This window comes from Suricata suricatta, chromosome 1 (assembly GCF_006229205.1).
Source record: "Suricata suricatta isolate VVHF042 chromosome 1, meerkat_22Aug2017_6uvM2_HiC, whole genome shotgun sequence".
Lineage (NCBI taxonomy): Eukaryota > Metazoa > Chordata > Mammalia > Carnivora > Herpestidae > Suricata > Suricata suricatta.
In genome coordinates this window covers 125,647,245-125,665,474 of record NC_043700.1, presented here as the reverse complement: position 1 = coordinate 125,665,474, position 18,230 = coordinate 125,647,245, and the positions used below count along the sequence as shown (strand labels likewise).

Genomic DNA, 18,230 nt, shown 5'->3' with positions numbered 1-18,230 from the left:
ATAATTTCTCAATGTTACTTCCTTAACCAGACAGTTAGCAGGTACCTGGTCATGGTTATTTTGAAATTGAGGCTTCTGTCCTCAAGTTTGAAGTGTATCCATTGTGTATAATTAAAGATCTAAACTGTTATCAAGTAGAAAGGGGCAGGAGTAAAAAAAAATTCTTAATAAAATTAAGGATCTGGAAAGTTGTTTTGCTTATATCACCAGATATAGCAGCAAGCTTTTTCCTAAGAGAAAAACTTAGACATATAGCTATGTCTAAGTGCACAAAAACTTGATGGGGACTTCAAAGCCCTAGGTCCTAATGTGACAGATCCACAAGAGAGAGTCTGAAGGATAATTACACCAACTGTCTGCCTCATCTATGAAAAAAACAATGGCTCAGAGTCTGAGGAGAAGAGCATCTGAATGAAGACCTACTTGGATTTTCTATAGGATGTGTCCAAGTAGCTGAATGAGGAGACCTTTTGGGTAGGGTCTCTTGGTATCATTCACTTGTACCTTGGATGATGTCTATCAAAATTCTGTTTACCTTTTCATCTAGATAGTGACTAATCAAGAAATCTGGTCATACCTTAAAATTGCTCTTATTTCATTATACAATATTGAACAAAAAAGTTTATTCTCCTATTTTTATGAAGCTATTGTTTTGTGATTAAAACATATAATTCAAACTTAAAGTTTAAAAATTATTTATGAAGAATATTCTTTTCTGCTATTTTGTAGTATGCCTGTTTAAAAGTTTGATTCGCTGGCGTGCCTGGGTGGCTCAATTTGTTAAGTGTCCAAGTCTTGATCTTGGCTCTGGTCATGATCTCACGGTTCGTGGAATCAAACCCTACACCGGACTCCATGCTGACTCCTGCTTGGAATTCTCTCTCTCTTCGTCTCTTTCTGTCCCTCCTCTTCTCATGCTCTCTCTCTCAAAATAAATAAATGAAGTTAAAAATTGATTTGCTAGCATTAGTGCAAATAAGAATTATTTTAGAAATGTGATTTTATGTTGTGCTGTGCATGGTCAAACTAGGCACCATGATCCTGTGTCCTTTTACTATTTCTATCCTCTGACATGATTTTAGATACTGGTGAAATATAGCTCTGATGAAAACAGCATCAACATTTCGAATAATGAATCAATCCTGTCCTGATTTGCAACTTGGGCATATTGGTGAGATTAATTATGATATATTTTCAAACTCTGAGGATGACGGCCTTTTCAAACACAGCAGCCGTCAATTGAGATGAAATACAGACATAATTATGACCCTGAAAACCAGAAAGTTTGGTAAATTTCCATTATGACTGAGCACTGTGACAATATTCCAGGTGAAGACCAAGGCCTATCAAACTTAAATAGCTTTCTCTTGGTGGGGGTTGACCCTTGCCCCAACCTGTCTCCCACAGAGAACACATTCTTTGACCTCAGGGAGAGGGTAGTCTATAGCAAAAGAATGAAGCATTAGCTTAAGCTTGTGTAAAATAACACCTTCCTTGACCACATGTATTACCAAGATTTATGTTTTCTAACTTTGAGTGTTTTAATTTTAAATGGGAATAATTTACTTTGCAATGTTCTTTGGTATAGTCTCTTCTAAATATTTTGTGCATGTGATGTCAATTTGCTATAATTTTCCCTGTCCACTGATTTATCCTCTCTTTGCCAACCTTCTCCTGTTACCACCTCCATACCAGAACAAAGGAAGGCTGTTGTCCCAGTAGAGGTAGACAGCTCACTAATGTTCTTTTTTTAAAAATTTAATTAATTTATTTATTTATTTTGAATATAACACAATTTATTTTTTTAACATATGCAATTATTTTCCATCATTTACAATGCAGTAGTTACAATGACACTCCAAACAGAAAAGCAAAGTAAAAAATCAAAACCCCAACTTCTATTTCATGTAATTAGACTTATACAGAAATTAGAGGGTTAAGTAACAACTACTTAATCACCTAATTTCCATCCTCCCAGCACCTCAACATTTTTTTAAATAACCTGGACTGTCCCTGAACCCTGTCACTTAGTGGTATTTATGTAGGCAGTATTAATTAAAACATTAATCGAATCAATCTCTAGCATCTCTCCCCTCCTCAGAGGTCAGGGGGTAGGAATGATTTATAATAAACCAGTAAGTAAAGTGCCTTCCTAAAGTTCTATGGAAATTTCTAGCCAATTATCAAACTTGAGGAGGAGGCCATGGAAAATAATATAAGAACATTTATTTGAAGGGATATAGGCACCACCATATTTATAGCAGAATCATGGAAGCAGCCCAAGTGTCAGTCAATTGATGAATGGATCAAGAAGATGTGATGTATTTATGCATGTGTCTACACACACGCACACACACACAACATAATGTTATTCAGCCAGGAAAAAAAATCTTGCCATTTGCAATGATGTGGATGGAGCTAGAGAGTATAATGGTAAGTGAAATAAGTCAGAGAAAGACAAATACCATGATTTCACTCATGTGTGGAATTTGAGAAACAAAACAAATGAGTAAAGAGAAAAAATGAGAGAGAGACAAACCAAGAAACATTCTTAACTATAGAGAACAAACTGATGGTTGCTAGAGAGGTGGGCAGGGGATGGGTTAAATAGGTAATAGGGATTGAGGATGAGCACAGGGTGATGTATGGAATTGTTGAATTACTTTATTGCACACTTGAAACAAATGTAACAATATATATTAACTAGCTGGAACTAAAATAAAAACTTGAAAAAAATGTTTCAACCCTCTGATCATGCTTTGGTCTTTCTGATGACCAGCATCCATCCTGAATGTATCTAGGAGCTCCAGTCATTAGTATACAAAAGGAACTCTTGTCACTCTGGAGATGCCAAACTTTGTAGAAGCTGTGTGCCAGAAACCAAGGACAATGACCAAATGTATATTCTTATTATCACAGGTATATAAGATTTCTCTATTATTTCTTACAACTGCATGTAAATCTATAATTATATCCAAACTAAAACTTTAATTTAAAAAATCCATTTGTCATTTGTGATTTGTAATACATTTCAATGAGAATCTCTCTGATGTAATAATAGAATGACCTTTTTAATTAAATTGAACAATTGTAGAGCAGGCAAAGCTCTATATTATTTCAGAATGAAGAAATTGAGGCCAAGCGACAATTGATTGTTGCTGTGGTACCTGAATCTACCTGTATACAAAATACCCTAAGTGGAAAGAAGGAAACTGACATTTATTAGGTAACTAGTTTGTGGCAGACACTGTATTAAAAGGTTTACATGATTCCATTTACTTTCCAAGAATTCTTATAGATATTATTCCCGTTTACATCCGAAGAAACTGAGGGTTGTTATAAGTCATAAAATTGAAAAGTGATAGAGCCTGGAATCAAACTCTCTGTGATTCCAGAGCAGTTAGCTTTTTGCTACACATTTTCAAACTTTTCCTACTATAATCCACTATTAAAAATAAATATTGCAGTACAGCCCAATTATAGACATGAATTTAAATAAACCTTGGTTAAGTATCCTTACTATGTATGATGCCCTGTTTTATTTTTCCATTAAAAATGCACTAAAATTGATTTTATGATTCATTAATGGGTTGTGACCCACAGTTTAAAAAACATAGTGCTATTTTCCTTTGACCATTCCATTAACATTTTGGAATAATCTTTCCTTTCAATACTAAGCAATAGTCTTCTTTTCAGCTTTACTTTAGTCTTATATACCCAAATTAAAGAAGACATTGTCTTAGCCTTCTTTAAATTTATAATAGCTCATGCAAAACACTGTAGCATGATTCCTCTTGTGGTCTTAGGCACTTTCGATTCCCCTCCCCTCCCTCTTTCTCTTCCTGACCACATCCCTGTGAGGGGGCAGAGAGACCCACTAAAATCGAATCCTGTCATTTTCTGAACCGATGGGTGGTTTGTTGTTTGAGGAGACTCCAAGGACATGTCTATAAGAGGCAAATGTAGGCAAGTTATCCACTGATTTACATTTGGCTTAAAACTTTCTCTGAGTGGGTGGGTTGGGTGGTGGTAGAGGTGGAGTTGGTCTATGTATCATTTACCTGGCAATGCTCCATGGGACAGGGTGTGTTTGGGTGGTCTGACATTCCTAACTCATTTTCCGGTGGATGCCATCATGTACTCATCGGGTCATCTATATCAACCATTCACAACTCTTCCCTGGGTAATGGTCTATCAGAACTTTCAATTTCTTGGCCCACCATGATCCCCAAAGCACCATTGGTCTATCAGTGGTTATGTTAGATTTTTATAATTGTTGGCATTCATTTAGCTTTCCAAGTGTTAGGAACTGAGTTAAATAGTTCACACACATTCTCTTATTGAATCTTCAGAGCAGCCTCGTCATGAGAATGTTATTACAAGATTTATTATTAGTAGAAAGTCTAAGTTGACAGGTGGCTTTTGTTCAGTAGTCACTTTGAAGGGGAAGGGAGGGTTGACTTAGAAAATACTATGAGAAAGGAAGTAGTAGAGATGATGCTTACACACATGAACACGTCAAAAATTAAGTTTTGAAAGGTTTTTGTATCTCAGCTGAGTCTGTCCTGCTTTTCTTTTTTTCTGGTCTTGACTGTCTGGGCTCTGTGACCATCTATTTCAGCCAACATTATGATAATTTAAATCCTAGAATTTTCTGCTCTTGGCTTTTCTCATTTAGAAAAGAAGACTGAAATTGGCTGTCAGATCTGAGCTTATTTTGTAATCACAGAAAGCTTAAGCTTCCGAGCAGATTTCAGTTTTTTCGCTGGGCATTGGTTCTCAGATACTAGTGCACACAGGATAATCTAAGAAGCATCTTAAAATTCAGATTCCTGAGCTCTACTAAGATAGATTCTGACTTAAAAGGTCAGCGATGCTGCCCTGAAATCTACATTAAAAATTAGATTTGACAATTTTAGTCAAGATTACTCAGATTCAGCTAATCCAGGAGCCACATTTTGAAAAATGCAAATTCTGGATACTATAAAATATATGTAGAAGTAATCTCCTTGGTAGGCCTGCCTCCTTCTCAGTCTCATCTTTACAAATGACATAGATGTCCTCAAATATTTTTATTAAATACAATAATATTAATGACAACCAGGAACACAGAGAATTAAACAGTGCTTTGGAGCTATCTAAAAGTATCCTCAGCCACATAATCAACCAAGATTCAGGGTTCCTGCACAAATGCGAGAATCAGCATGGAAGCTAGAAACACTACTGCCTGTGGCAGAGACTATCAGTGCTCTTCCATATCTGAGTGCCCCTCCACATTTCCCAGCTTCCCTTGGAGTTTGTTTGGTTGGCCCTGCGACTGACTCCTGGCTGATGGAACATGGACAAAAGTAAAGAACCACTTCTAGACCTGATGTCTAAAATATCAAGAATAGTCTTTTACATTCTTTGTCTTCTCTTTTCTATCTTCAGAAAAGTGGTGACGGGTGATCTTGAAGCTGCAGATTGGCAGAACAAAAAGGAAACAGCCTAGAGGAGTCATGGTTCATGGGTCAGGCTCTGTGCCATCAGCTTGGAGCCTGAAGCCTGCTTCGGATTCTGTGTCTCTCTTCCCCGACCCCAGACATAAACATTGAAACATTAAAAAAAAAAAAAAAAAAAAAAAAAGGGAAACAGCCTGGGTTCATGATTCATTGCCTATAGGAGAGCTCTCTGGCCTGCACTGAATTGTGACAAGAACAGAAATAAGCCTCTGTGTACTAAGCTGCTTATTTATTGGAACTACTTTATTCTGGCCGCACAGTCTCTTGTATGCTAATACACTGCTATGTTATTAAAAACTAATTAATAATCATGATGGAAATTATTCCTTTATTATATCAGAACAGACTGATTTGGACTAACTTGGGCCAATAACTTAGCAGAACAAAGCTGGGGCAATCTTGCCAATGACGCTTCAAACCGATATTCCACACAGAACTGTTCCAATCAAATATTTGCTGAAAGGTATCAGCCTGTCTTATTTAGCATGCAAGCAATAATTGTTTACTTTTCCATCTATGAAGTTTCTGGCCTTCTGCCTTAAACTTGATCACAAACAAATCTTTTCTTTATTCCTTCATTTATAAAAGATTATTAATTCCCTCAAATTAAAAGGAAAAATAGCATCTATGAATTAAATGGTTCTTACATTCAATGGCTCCTATATATCCAATTGGAAAATAGAAACTAACATGGTATCTGAAAGGATGAAAAATTATAAAAACCTGAGGTACTGCTACCATTCTTCAAAACTCTTCAGAATGCAATCATTTAACTTGTCCTATTATCTTTACCGTAAATGCTGAATACTGACTATTTACTAATCTTAGAAAAAACTGCGTTTCTTTCTGTGCTAGAACAGTGTTTTCAGAGTTGAGACCTTTATAAGCATTGAAAGGAAATATGAGACATTATCTAAGTGTGTCACACATAGTAAAGGTAAGTAATGTATTTCAGGAAAATTTATTATGATATAAATATATGCGTGTGTGCGGGCGCGCGCACACACACACACAGTTGATTCTTCTTATCAAGGTACCTATGTTCTATTCAATTGCCTTAAACACTGAACCTTTGCTCCTAGTATATATGTTGAGTTAGGTTCCTATGAGCCACGGGTCACAACATTTTCATCCACTGATCAATACATATCCTTGTTTTCTGTGTGTTTCTATTTAAAGACACCTTATTAATATAAATTAATTAAAATTGAATTCATGACCAACAGCACTATACCTCATGCCTTAATGAAGTTCATTGAATACATACTTTCTCCATGTGACGTATTACATCCCTCTTGTATTTTGGAACACTAGATACCATTTCAGTACTACGGTTGGGGGCAATTTTAAACAGCAAAATCACCAACAAAAGGCACAAAATACCAAAGTGTGGCACTAAAGATAGCAAAAGAGGACACTTATTTACAGTATGACAGCTGAAACAAGAAGTCTAAGGATTACACTGCTTGACCTCCGCTAGGAACTTATATGTAATGCAACTCAAATTTTTTGCTGCTCTGTGCATGCTTGTGTGCTCAGTTTACCATAAAATGACTGTAATCTTCATCTGGGTGTGATAAATAAACAGCAAGTTTGTGAGTTACCAAATATGGAATGTTTCAATAATCAGGGTTGAATATCAAAGCTGTTAGAGATTGAGGCTTTTGCACAGTAAGGGAGACCATCAACAAAACAAATAGGCAACCTCCTGAATAAAAGATATTTGCTAATGATATATTGGATAAGGAGTTCATATCGCAAATACATGAAGAATTTATATACACCAAAGAACCCAAACAATCTGATTAAAAAATGAGCAGAGGACCTGAACAGACATTTCTACAAAGGAGACATACAGATGGTCAACAAACATGAAAAGATGCTCAATGTAACTAATCATCAGAGAAATGCAAATCAAAATCACAATGAGATATTATCTCATACCTGTCAGAATGGCTAACATCAAGATAAGAAATAACAAGTGTTGGTGAGGATGTGGAGAAAAGGAACCCTCAGGCACTGTTGGTGGGAATGTAAATTGGTGCAACCATTGTAGAAAACAGTACAGAAGTTCCTCAAAGAATTAGAAATAGAATTACCACATGATATAGTAATTCCACTACTGGGCATTTACCCAAAGAAAATGAAAACAGTAATTCAAAAAGACACATGCTCCCCTATGTTTACTGCAGTATTATTTACAATAGCTTATGGAAGCAATACAAGCATTCATCAATAGATGAATGGATAAGGATGGTGTGGTACATATATACAATGGAATATTACTCATCCAGGAAAAATAATAAAATCTTTCCATTTTCAATGACATAGATAGAGCTAGACCGTATTATCCTAAGTGAAATAAGACACTCAGAGAAAGACAAATACCATATGATTTCACTCAAATGAGGAATTTAAGAAACAAAACAAATGAGCAAAGAGGGGAAAAAGTAAAAAGAGGCAAGCAAAGAAACAGACTCCCAACTATAGAGAACAAACTACTGATAAACTTATGGGTACCAGAGGAGAGGTTGATGGTGGGGGGGATGGGTTAAATGGATGATGGGAATTAAGGAGGGCACTTGCTATGATGAGCACCCGGTGTTGTATGGAAGTGTTAAATCACTATGTTGCAGATCTGAAGCTAATATTACCCCGTATGTTAACTACCTGGAATTCAAGTAAAACTTTAAATAATAAAAATAAAAACACTTATGCCTTAAAAAAAATGTAATAATAACGTATGATGACAGATGGTTACTCCACTTATTGTGGTGAGCACTGAGTAATGAGTAATGTATATAACTGTTGAATCCGTATGAAACTAATATAACATTATATGCCAATTATGCTTCAAAAAAAGCTGTTGGATATTGAAAGATTGCTGCAGTTAAAAGAATAATTTATGAATATATTTATATTAATGAATTTATGCCAGGAACTTTACATATATAAATAATATATTAATATAATAAAAATACTATAGCTAGACATGCAAAGTATGTAACATAATAAGTAATTGGCAGAAAACCACTGATGGCTTGAAAAATGGAGACTCCATAGGAGCAAATTACCTGTGTCCCTCATAGAGGCTCAGCCTAATGCCTTTCTATACAAATTTGATGATGTATGAATGATAGCCAAAGGTGGTACAACTAATCTTGGAAGAGTTCTGTTACAGACTGAAGTAGCTGTTCATATTCAGAAAAGTTCAGGTGTGGCAGCTTTATCTAAACAATTCTATAGTATAGTCCTTCCTAGTTTGTTTTTCTTCTCTCTCCTTTCCTGAATTGGTCTAGGAGGTGATGGGATATAAGACTGAGGATTCCCTGCAATCTACTAAGGCTTATGGATGCTTGTGCCAGAGTGTGAGACCATCTCTTCAGATTTCTGAATGTCTTTTTTGTAAAGAAAAAACAAAATCACAAAATGATCACCTGGTGAGCAGATATTTTCTTATAGAATCCAATCTAGGGTTGCCAAATTTAGCAAATGGAAATACAGAATTGCAGTTGCAGTTAAAATTGAGTGATTTCTAATTACCTATGCTAATATTGAGATAAAGAAAACATATTGCATGGGACATAATTATACTTAAATTTATCTGAAATAAATCATAAAAATATCTAAATTACATACCTCTTTCTTTTAATTCTGTTTCCTTCATAATTTGGTTTTGTTTAACAGTTATTTAACTTGCAAAATTTACTTATAAAATTTTGCATTACAGTCTATGTTTAATTTGCATTGTGACATAGTTTCTATAGTGGTTCTGCAGAAAATTCTTTACTTTCCTCTTGTCTGCTCTTGGTTTCACTGATTTTCCTCTAGTAGTATTATTATTTTCTATTTTGCTAATTTCAGTTCTGCCTTTTTATTTCCTTTTACTTAATCAGAATTTATTTATTTTTTGTAATTACTTAAGGCAGAAGCCATAGTCATTGTTTTGAGAAATTTTTTCTTTCTTCTTTTTAAAAAATATTTATTTATTTTGAGAGAGAGGGTGCATAAGTGAGAACAGGGAAGGGGCAGAGAATCTAGAGGGAGAGAGAATCCCAAGCAGGCTCTACATCCAGTGCAGAGCTGGACAGGGTGCTTGATTCTACAACCGTTAGATCATGACCTGAGCTGAAATCAGGAGTCAGATGCTTAACCGACTGAGCTGCCCAGATGTTCTGAGACCTTTTTTGTTTCTAACACAGGAATTTAGTGCTATAAATTTCCCTTTAAAGAGTGCTTCAGTGACATTCTTCAAATTTTGATCCATTGTTCTGTTTTCATTTTTATTTAATACAATATATTTTGAATTTCTCTTTGGTTTCCTCTTTCACTCGTCGGTTATTTAGAAGTATGTAATTTGGCTTCCAAATATTCAGAATTTCCAGAGATCTTTCTGTTATTGACTTCTAATTTAATTCTTTTGGGGTCAGTAAACATACTTTGCATGGCTCAAATCCTTTTAAATTTAAAATTGAGATTTTTGGGGGGGGGGATCTAGAATATGGTCTATCTTGGTAAATATTTCACCTGCATTTGAAAAGAATGTTTATTCTGCTGTAGTTGAAGTGTCAATTAGATCAAGCTGGTTGATATTTCTGTTTAAATTTTATTGGCAATAATTTTTCTGTCTACTAGTTCTATCAGTTATTGAAATCATGTCAATTCAAGTCAAAGGACAAGGAAGAGAGGTTTAGTTCACTAATCTCCACTGGTATCTCTGTGTGAGAGAAGGTGTGAGTTGCTCCCAGGAGTGACTTAGGACTCCTTAAAATTTGTTAGCCCCTTTAAGCTACCCATATAAATATGCCATCTAAATAAAAACAAAGTACTTGTTATGAGACCACAGCTTCATGGCAAATTCTCTTTCCATTCCCTTAATTTCCTTTCAACACTACTGCTTTCCCTGTAATAGTTCTATATATAAATTCCCAACTTACCACTATTGGGTAGTGGTATATTAGTGTTTTTATGTGGTTCATATCCTTCAGTATTATTAAAAAAAGTTTAGAATATTCCTGAAAGTTCTGAAGAAATATAATGAAGAGACATAGATTATCTAGTTTTTGAACAGGGATTAGCTGCATTATGGCCTACATCTAGGGTTCAAGAGAATGGTGAGTTCAGGATAGCAAAACTTTCTGCTAAAAATAACACCTGGTTTTCTATTTTGTCCTTCAGGGCTAACACAAATAACTGAGCGATAATTGAGAGCTAAATCTATTGTCTGTACACACTTTTACATTTCCAGGTGTTTTACAATAACTTCTGGTATTTTGAATATCTATTGTAAAAATTTAGTTTGAATACTAAACTGATACATTTTTAAACCTCACACAACTATTTATTTAGGTCAGAGAGATTTCATGAGAGTTACTATTTATATATGCTAAAGACCCCTCAGTCAATGTCAGGCTGTTGCATGTGGACAGTTTCTTGAATTATAGCACAGAAACTTTAATACCTACTTCAGGAATGATAGGAGTCTTAAATAGGTAGTCATATTTACTAAAGAAACCTAGAGTTTTCTTAGATTGCCAACCTTAGTAAGACAAGAAATGCCAGGGTGACAGAGTTTAAGTGGCTCTTTTCAGATATATTACACTGATTCTCTATATTTAAGATGCAAAACAGCTTTTCATGAACTATTTAATTAAGTGAAAGTAAGTCTAGTCCCCTTGGAACCGAATGGTTCAGCGGGCAAATACATATCAGTAAGCGAAGGAAGTGGGGGAAGTTATTATGTGCTTCATAGGCACGGTGACACTTTATAACCCCATATCAGGGATCCTAAACAGTGATTGGCTGAGAAAATTATCAAACTGAGTTTAAATTTCAGCAGGTACAAAATTGTCATGCAAAAGTCCAAGACAGGGAGCCACTCTCAGTCTTCAATGAGAAAGATAAGAAATCCTGGATTTTCAAAGTCCCTTTGAAGGCTTTTAAGGTAAGACGAAACATCCTTTTTACTCAGAACCAACAGATTCCTGTAGAAACTTGAATTTCAGAGAAGAAACAGACTTGACTTTAAAAGTGAATAACCCTCTGATTAGATTTTTCCCTTCTTTTTTGATTTGACAAATCAAGACTATGTATTAAAAATAATGGAAAATTATGTGGTAAGGGATGTTAATCCCATCTAGCAAAATATTGCATCACTGAAGAATAAGAATTTTTTTATAGCCACTGTGTTAAAGTATCAGTTGCTGATAGTCAGAAAATGTATATAGAAAATGAAGCAAATATTTTAAATCTAAAATATTAACAACAGAATGAGTGATTAGAATACTCATAATTCATGAAAGCTCCATTACTGTTATTTTTATCTAGAAAAACCATCTTTAAGAATCTTGAATCTAAAGACACTATTTTGGCCTCACCAATGTAATATAAGATGTGATGAGATTTAATAAAAAAAGGAAAGAAACAATCTCTTCCTCTCAAATACTAACAATCGTGACATTTAAACACTGACTCTGTTAGGAAATAAACGTGGATTTAGAAATTTTGTTCAACACTTTATGGTACATTTACTCCAACGTCTGGCTAATCCACTCAGTGATAAGCCCCATGAGGGGAGGGCTCATATCTATTTCTAGGGCTCAATAGTGGGCCCACATTAGGTCTTCAGATGTTGGATGAATGAATGAATGAATCCCAGTTTACATTTAATTTTTTGGTCCCTAAAAAATCAACTTTCCATCTAAAAGATTAGATTTGTTTCTTGCCAGTTGATATCAGGGTTTTCAAAGCTAGATTATAATAGTTCTACTGAGGATATCTGGAGATTCTGACCTCTATCACATACTTTTTCTGTTTCACGATATCATAATAGGTTTGGAAAATGAAAGAGGTTTCAAGCTGACAAAACTGGGGTCATTTCTATACAGTCTTTTGAGCTATTCACCTACCTGTGGATACAGAGGCAAGCATCACGGTACATTGTGCAATCATTCTGGAGTGGATCGGAAAGAGAGCCAAAATAGTCAGGTTACTGGATTGCAGTTTAGAAATGGGATGCACACAACCCTGACCTTCACTACAGGTACCTGTGCAGGACACCACGGTTCCTCCAAATCAGTGTAGACCAGCCTTCTGTAGTCTATGTAATAATTAGGATTGGTAGTGTAAAGTGTATAAGTATAAGCCTTCCTTCCTAAACAGCTGCCCTTTAACATATCTGCCTCAGAACTCTGTATTATACTTGTCCTGAGGTCACCTCACCTTCATTTTTAATCCATAGTATTTTTAAAGGAGGTCTAGCTATTCTTGCCTTTCTACTGAAAGGCTATAAGAGTAAGTTTTTTTCTCCCAAAGCCTGCATCCTCTCTCCTGTGAGGGATTTCCAATAGTTCTATGATAGTTGATATTCACTGAGGTTTTATTACATTTCCACTATCAACACTAACTTCAATCAAGGCTATTTTATGACATACATTATTGTAATCTGTAAACCCAGTGGGAGATCATGAAATAGGGGTAAAATCCTTTTTTCCTTTCTATAGTAATAGCATCATCACATCAAAAAATATAATTATTAGTAATCACAATTTAAATTTTTGATTCACATGGACTACACAATGTCTATTCCAGTCTATCTTTCTATCATACCATTTCTGAATGTGAATTCGAACATGAATAAAAGATCATGGTTTTAGAAATTCCACATAATAATTGCTATCATTTATTAAGGGATTGCTAAATATCCAAAACAGTACTAGCTTGTGCTTATACTAATAAGTATTTATTCACCAACAATTTTTTAAAAACATGTACTTCTGTACTGAGTGTTGGAGGGCAGTGATCACTAAGACATTTCCTAGACCTCAGGAGCTCTCAGTAGGTCAGAACGTGTAAGTAACCAGGCCCTGTTCAAACAGTGCAATATGCTACCAGTGAGGTTTGCAGAAAGTATGAGGCATAAAGATGATAGAGACATCAAATGCCCTTTGACATGGAGTCAGAGAATGCTTCTCATAGAAGATTCTTCTGCTAAGGTAATTGGGATAATCCTGAAGCACAGGTATTATTATCCCCGAAGGAGGAAACAAAGTCTTAATAAAACTACTTAAATTTCTCAAGCTCACACATCAAGTAGTAAAGGCAGAACTTGAACCCAGCTCTCTAAATCTAAATTTCATGTTCTTTCCACTAGCCAAGGCTCCTTGATGCTGCTAAGTTCTTTCCTTTGCAGTCTTCTACAGCCACTTGTACGGATTTGGCGTGGTGATGATAAATGATTCATCTCTTAGCATAATCTTAAAATTAGTTAATAAAACTATTCAGAAGAAATATTATTACCACTAAGAAAAGCAAGACAAAGTTATGGTTATGCCCTTTGCAACTACATGGCCCTGACTCTTCCTTGGCATAGACAGAAAAATCTAGTCAGCAACCTCAGTGCTAAGCCTGATGATGCATCCTGTATGACCCTGTGAGCATTCCAGGTATGTTCTGGAACACTGAGTCTTGACAGCCTTCTTCTTGTCCAGGAAAAAGTCAAATGCTTCTTGGCCAAAATAATACCTTATTATTAGTGGTTATCATCTTTTGCTTTATAAGTAACTTCATGCTGTTCTTTTTCTTTAAAAACAGATTGATCAATATTCCTAAAGAAAATGAAGATAATTATATATTTTTGCATTTGGTCAGCAGCATGGGCCATTCCAGTAAGTATGCCTTCCTCAGAAAATCTCCTTACTTTTCTATCTCTTTTAACCTAACATCAAATAACATATATTTCTTTAAGACTTTGCAGATAAATTGTGCCTAAATATCTAGATTTGCATGAAAAACTTTACAAGGTATTTTTGGGGGTCTCCACAAATCAAAATATGCACTCAAATTCATGCTCCCATTACTTGAATTGAAACTCATGTCTTGTCAAATGCATTATTGTTTTTATTTATTTTTTCAAATTTGGAGTTTCAATATATTTTTTTAAATTTTTAAATAGTTTATTGTCATATTGGTTTCCATATAACACCCAGTGCTCTTCCCCACAAGTGCCCTCCTCCATCACCACCACCTCCCTTTCCCCCCTCCCCCTCCCTTTTCAACTCTCCGAAGGATCGATTTCAGTATTCAATTGTCTCTCAGGTTTTGCGTCCCTCTCTCTCCCCAACTCTCCTTCCCCCTTCCCCTCCCCATGGTCCTCCATTAGGTTTCTCTTATTCTCCTGTTAGACCTATGAGTGCAAACATATGGTATCTGCCTGACTTATTTCGCTTAGCTTGACACCCTCGAGGTCCATCCACTTTGCTACAAAGCTGTCATCATCAAGACAGTATGGTATTGGCACAAAAACAGACACACAGACCAATGGAATAGGATTATTGCTTTTACAATTCATTCAGATTAGGGGCACCTGCGTGGCTCAGCCAATTAAGCATCTGACTCTGGCTCAGGTTATCATCTTGCTGTTCTGAGTTCAGGTCTCCCATCAGGCTCTGTGTTGACAGCTCAAAGCTGCTGCAGATTCTGTGTCTCCCTCTCTCTCTGTTCCTCCCCCACTCATGCTCTGTCTCTCTCTCTGTCTCTTAAAAATGAATAAATGTTAAAAAAATTTAGAATAAAATTCATTCATATTGTTCTCTCTTCAGCAGCATATATAGTAAAATTGGAACAATACAGGGGAGATTAGCATGAATGTGCACAAGGATGACACACAAATTTGTAAAATTCATTGAAATTTTTAACATTCAATGCCCCAAAATTATGGAGACTTTAGTAATCTTTGCTCATGCCCTATAAATTTCATTCTAACATCAATGAAGGCTGCATTTTTAAAGTTTCCAAGAAATGAAAATAGGAAAAAAATCAGATTTTTTCAACACAGGAGAAAATGTTTCATTCGGATACTTATTTTTTTAATGTTCATTGGGGAAATTTGGAATACACAGATAAACACCATAAAGAAAAAGTTAGGAAATTTAAACCAATTGTAATTGTATCAGCTGCTAGGGTTAACATTTTGGTGTGTTTTCAGCATATCAAACACATTGGTGTTTATGTAGTTGAGAATTTTCTCAACTATGTCAGATGTACTCCTGAAGGACACAGACGTAGCATATTAGTTGCTTTTGTTTCTACACTGGCTCTTGTCAGACCTGCCATTTTCTTGGGGATTTTGGCCAGAATTATACTTAAGATAGGTCTTGGGCTAGTGTGGGAGGTTTGTACAGAAACACCAAAGGTCTATGTCCTCATTTTTATAAAAGACAATTCTCCTGAGATAAATAGTCTGGTCATAGTTCAGTAAGATCGGTAATACCATGGTGAAAAGTATCTCTGTGCTCAGTTAAAATTCTACATAAGCTATGTAACAAGCCACTTTTGTTTTCTACCTAATTAGATCACACCTTGGCCTTTGTGTTCTATATTTTTTCTTCATTTAGGGGGAAATGTGTGTCTGTGTGTGTGAGCATGGGCATGTACACAAAATCAGAATGTTTTCAATTTCCAATAACTTCATTTTGGCAGGTGCCCCAAATCAAGCCCCCGGAGAGACATGCTGTTGACAAATTTGCGAATGTAAATCTTCTAGAAAGAGCATCAGTGCCAATACAGGTATAGGATATAAAATGTGTTTCTAAGCTGTCCTTAAATTTTTATTAACTTCCAGAAAATTGATACTTGCCTCTTCAGTTTGTTGAACTTCAAGATGATATCTACCACTTATTTTGAATTGTTTCTCTTTTCCAGGATGAGTTAAATGCCAATGACACCAACAAAGAAAGTGGTGTTCCCCATGAAAATGAAAGAGGAAGGCAACAGTATGCCAAAGATGGTTACAAAGGAGAAAACAATGGCTCTGAGTGGGCAGAAGTAGGAGGGAAGAGTCCCTCTACACATTCCATGTTAGTAAATGCAGAGGGGAATACTGAAGATCAAAATGGGGTCACAGAAAAGCCAGAAACATATGGTTATGATGGTATACATAGAAAAGAAGGTAGCACCATAGCAAATGGCATTTGGGGACAAGTAAGCATTATTGACAATGCTGGAATTATAAATGGGAGAAATATTAATAGAAATACTGATAAAAATTCAAACAATGGAGATGCTGGAGATGCAAGTCAGAGTGAGGATGCCACTGTTGTCCAAGAAGATGGACAGCAAACAGCTGAAAGCAAAAATAGTACAGGCCCCGAGGATGAAATAAATAGGAATTCCTGTGGAAATGAAGGTAATACAAGTGAAATAACACCTCAGAGAGAAGGTGAGAGAAACTGGAATCAGGAGGCAGGAGTGACACCAGGGACAAGTGGCGTCAGCAATGGAGAAGATGGGGGCCTGGACAATTCTGATGGGAGTCCCAGTGGGAATGGAGCAGAGGAGGATGAAGACAAAGGCTCTGGTGACGACGAAGGTGAAGAAACAGGGAACGGAAAAGATGACACTGATAACAGCCAGGGCCAGGAGGGCCAGCCTACCGGAGAAGAAGATAATGGTAATAGCTTAGGTCAAAGTTCAATTAGTAGTGAAGATGAGGACCCTGAAGGCAAAGAAGATCCCCATGGCATTGATGGAGACAACACTTCCAAGAGTGAGGAGGATTCTGATGGTATTCCCAAAGACAAAGATAGCCAAATAATAGGGGACATGCAAAAACCCAGTCACAGAGAAAACAAAGCTGTGGAAAAGAAAATCACTGATGAATTAGAGCCAAGTGCTATTGGGAAGAGCAAAGATAAGGTTAGTTTGTGAAGCTGATTTCTTCTAATGGCAGTTTAAATTCTCCCTCTCCATTCACTGATGGTAACATAAAAATAAATTGTAATAGGCATTCATCTATTTTTGCACCTAAGTTACCTGAATATTTAATGGGAAAGTTGGAGTTCTTATTAGACTTTGATACAGAACAATTTTTAAAAGCAGATATTTCTGAAAGTTTGGTTACAGTTCCAAAAGTCTAATACTAACTAAGTGGTGCACCATGTAACTGTTGACACAAGTTCCTACGGAGGAGAAATGTGATGGGTTGTTTTATAATCTAAATACCAGAGTTCTCTCAGGTGAATAAAGCACATTTTCACAAACCAAAGTTTACGAAGTACTGGAAGCTGAACTTCTCTTCCTCTGGTCACCTTTCCCAGTCAGACTTCCTCAGACCAACGCAGTTTAGCAGGGCAACATCCACTAACCAATCATTCTTTTTTCTGTATTTCTACAGGGAATAGAAATGGAAGGTCCCAATAGTGGCAACAGAAACAATATTACCAAAGAAGCTGGGAAAGTCAATGAAGATAAAGAGAGTAAAAGACAATTTGTAATGGTCATGGGCAAAGGAAATGTCAAGACACCAGGAGAGATTGACAACATACATGGACCTGGTCAGAAATCAGAACCCGGAAATAAGGTTGCACAGAGCAAAACAGGTAGTGACAGTACTAGTGATGGATATGACAGTTATGAGTTTGATGATGAATCCATGCAAGGAGATGATCCCAACAGCAGTGATGAGTCTAATGACAGTGATGATGCCAATTCTGAAGGTGACAATAACAGTGATAGCCAAGGAGATACTGGTTATAACTCTGATGAATCAAAAGATAATGGCAACGACAGTGACTCAAACGGAGGAGATGATGACAGTGACAGCACATCAGATGCTAATGATAGTGAGAGTAATGGCAACGGGGACAATGGGAACAATGACAATGGCAAGCCAGACAGCAGCAAAGGTAAATCAGACAGTAGTGACAGCAGTGAGAGCAGTGACAGTAGTGA

General features: G+C 36.1%; 1 protein-coding gene and 1 non-coding gene across 2 annotated transcripts in view; both read left to right on the top strand.

The window, feature by feature from the left end:
• The first annotated feature begins 14,116 nt into the window (after positions 1-14,116).
• DSPP (dentin sialophosphoprotein) overlaps positions 14,117-18,230 on the top strand; it is a 4,828-nt gene continuing 714 nt past the window's right edge. The window contains exons 1-4 of the mRNA XM_029951578.1: positions 14,117-14,167; positions 15,981-16,067; positions 16,203-17,195; positions 17,674-18,229. Coding sequence (XP_029807438.1) covers positions 14,117-14,167; positions 15,981-16,067; positions 16,203-17,195; positions 17,674-18,229 — 1,687 coding nt within the window. The remainder of the gene's footprint in view (positions 14,168-15,980; positions 16,068-16,202; positions 17,196-17,673; position 18,230) is intronic.
• LOC115303463 lies at positions 15,088-15,193 on the top strand. Its single transcript, XR_003914070.1, has one exon. It is a non-coding gene; the product is annotated as a U6 spliceosomal RNA (small nuclear RNA).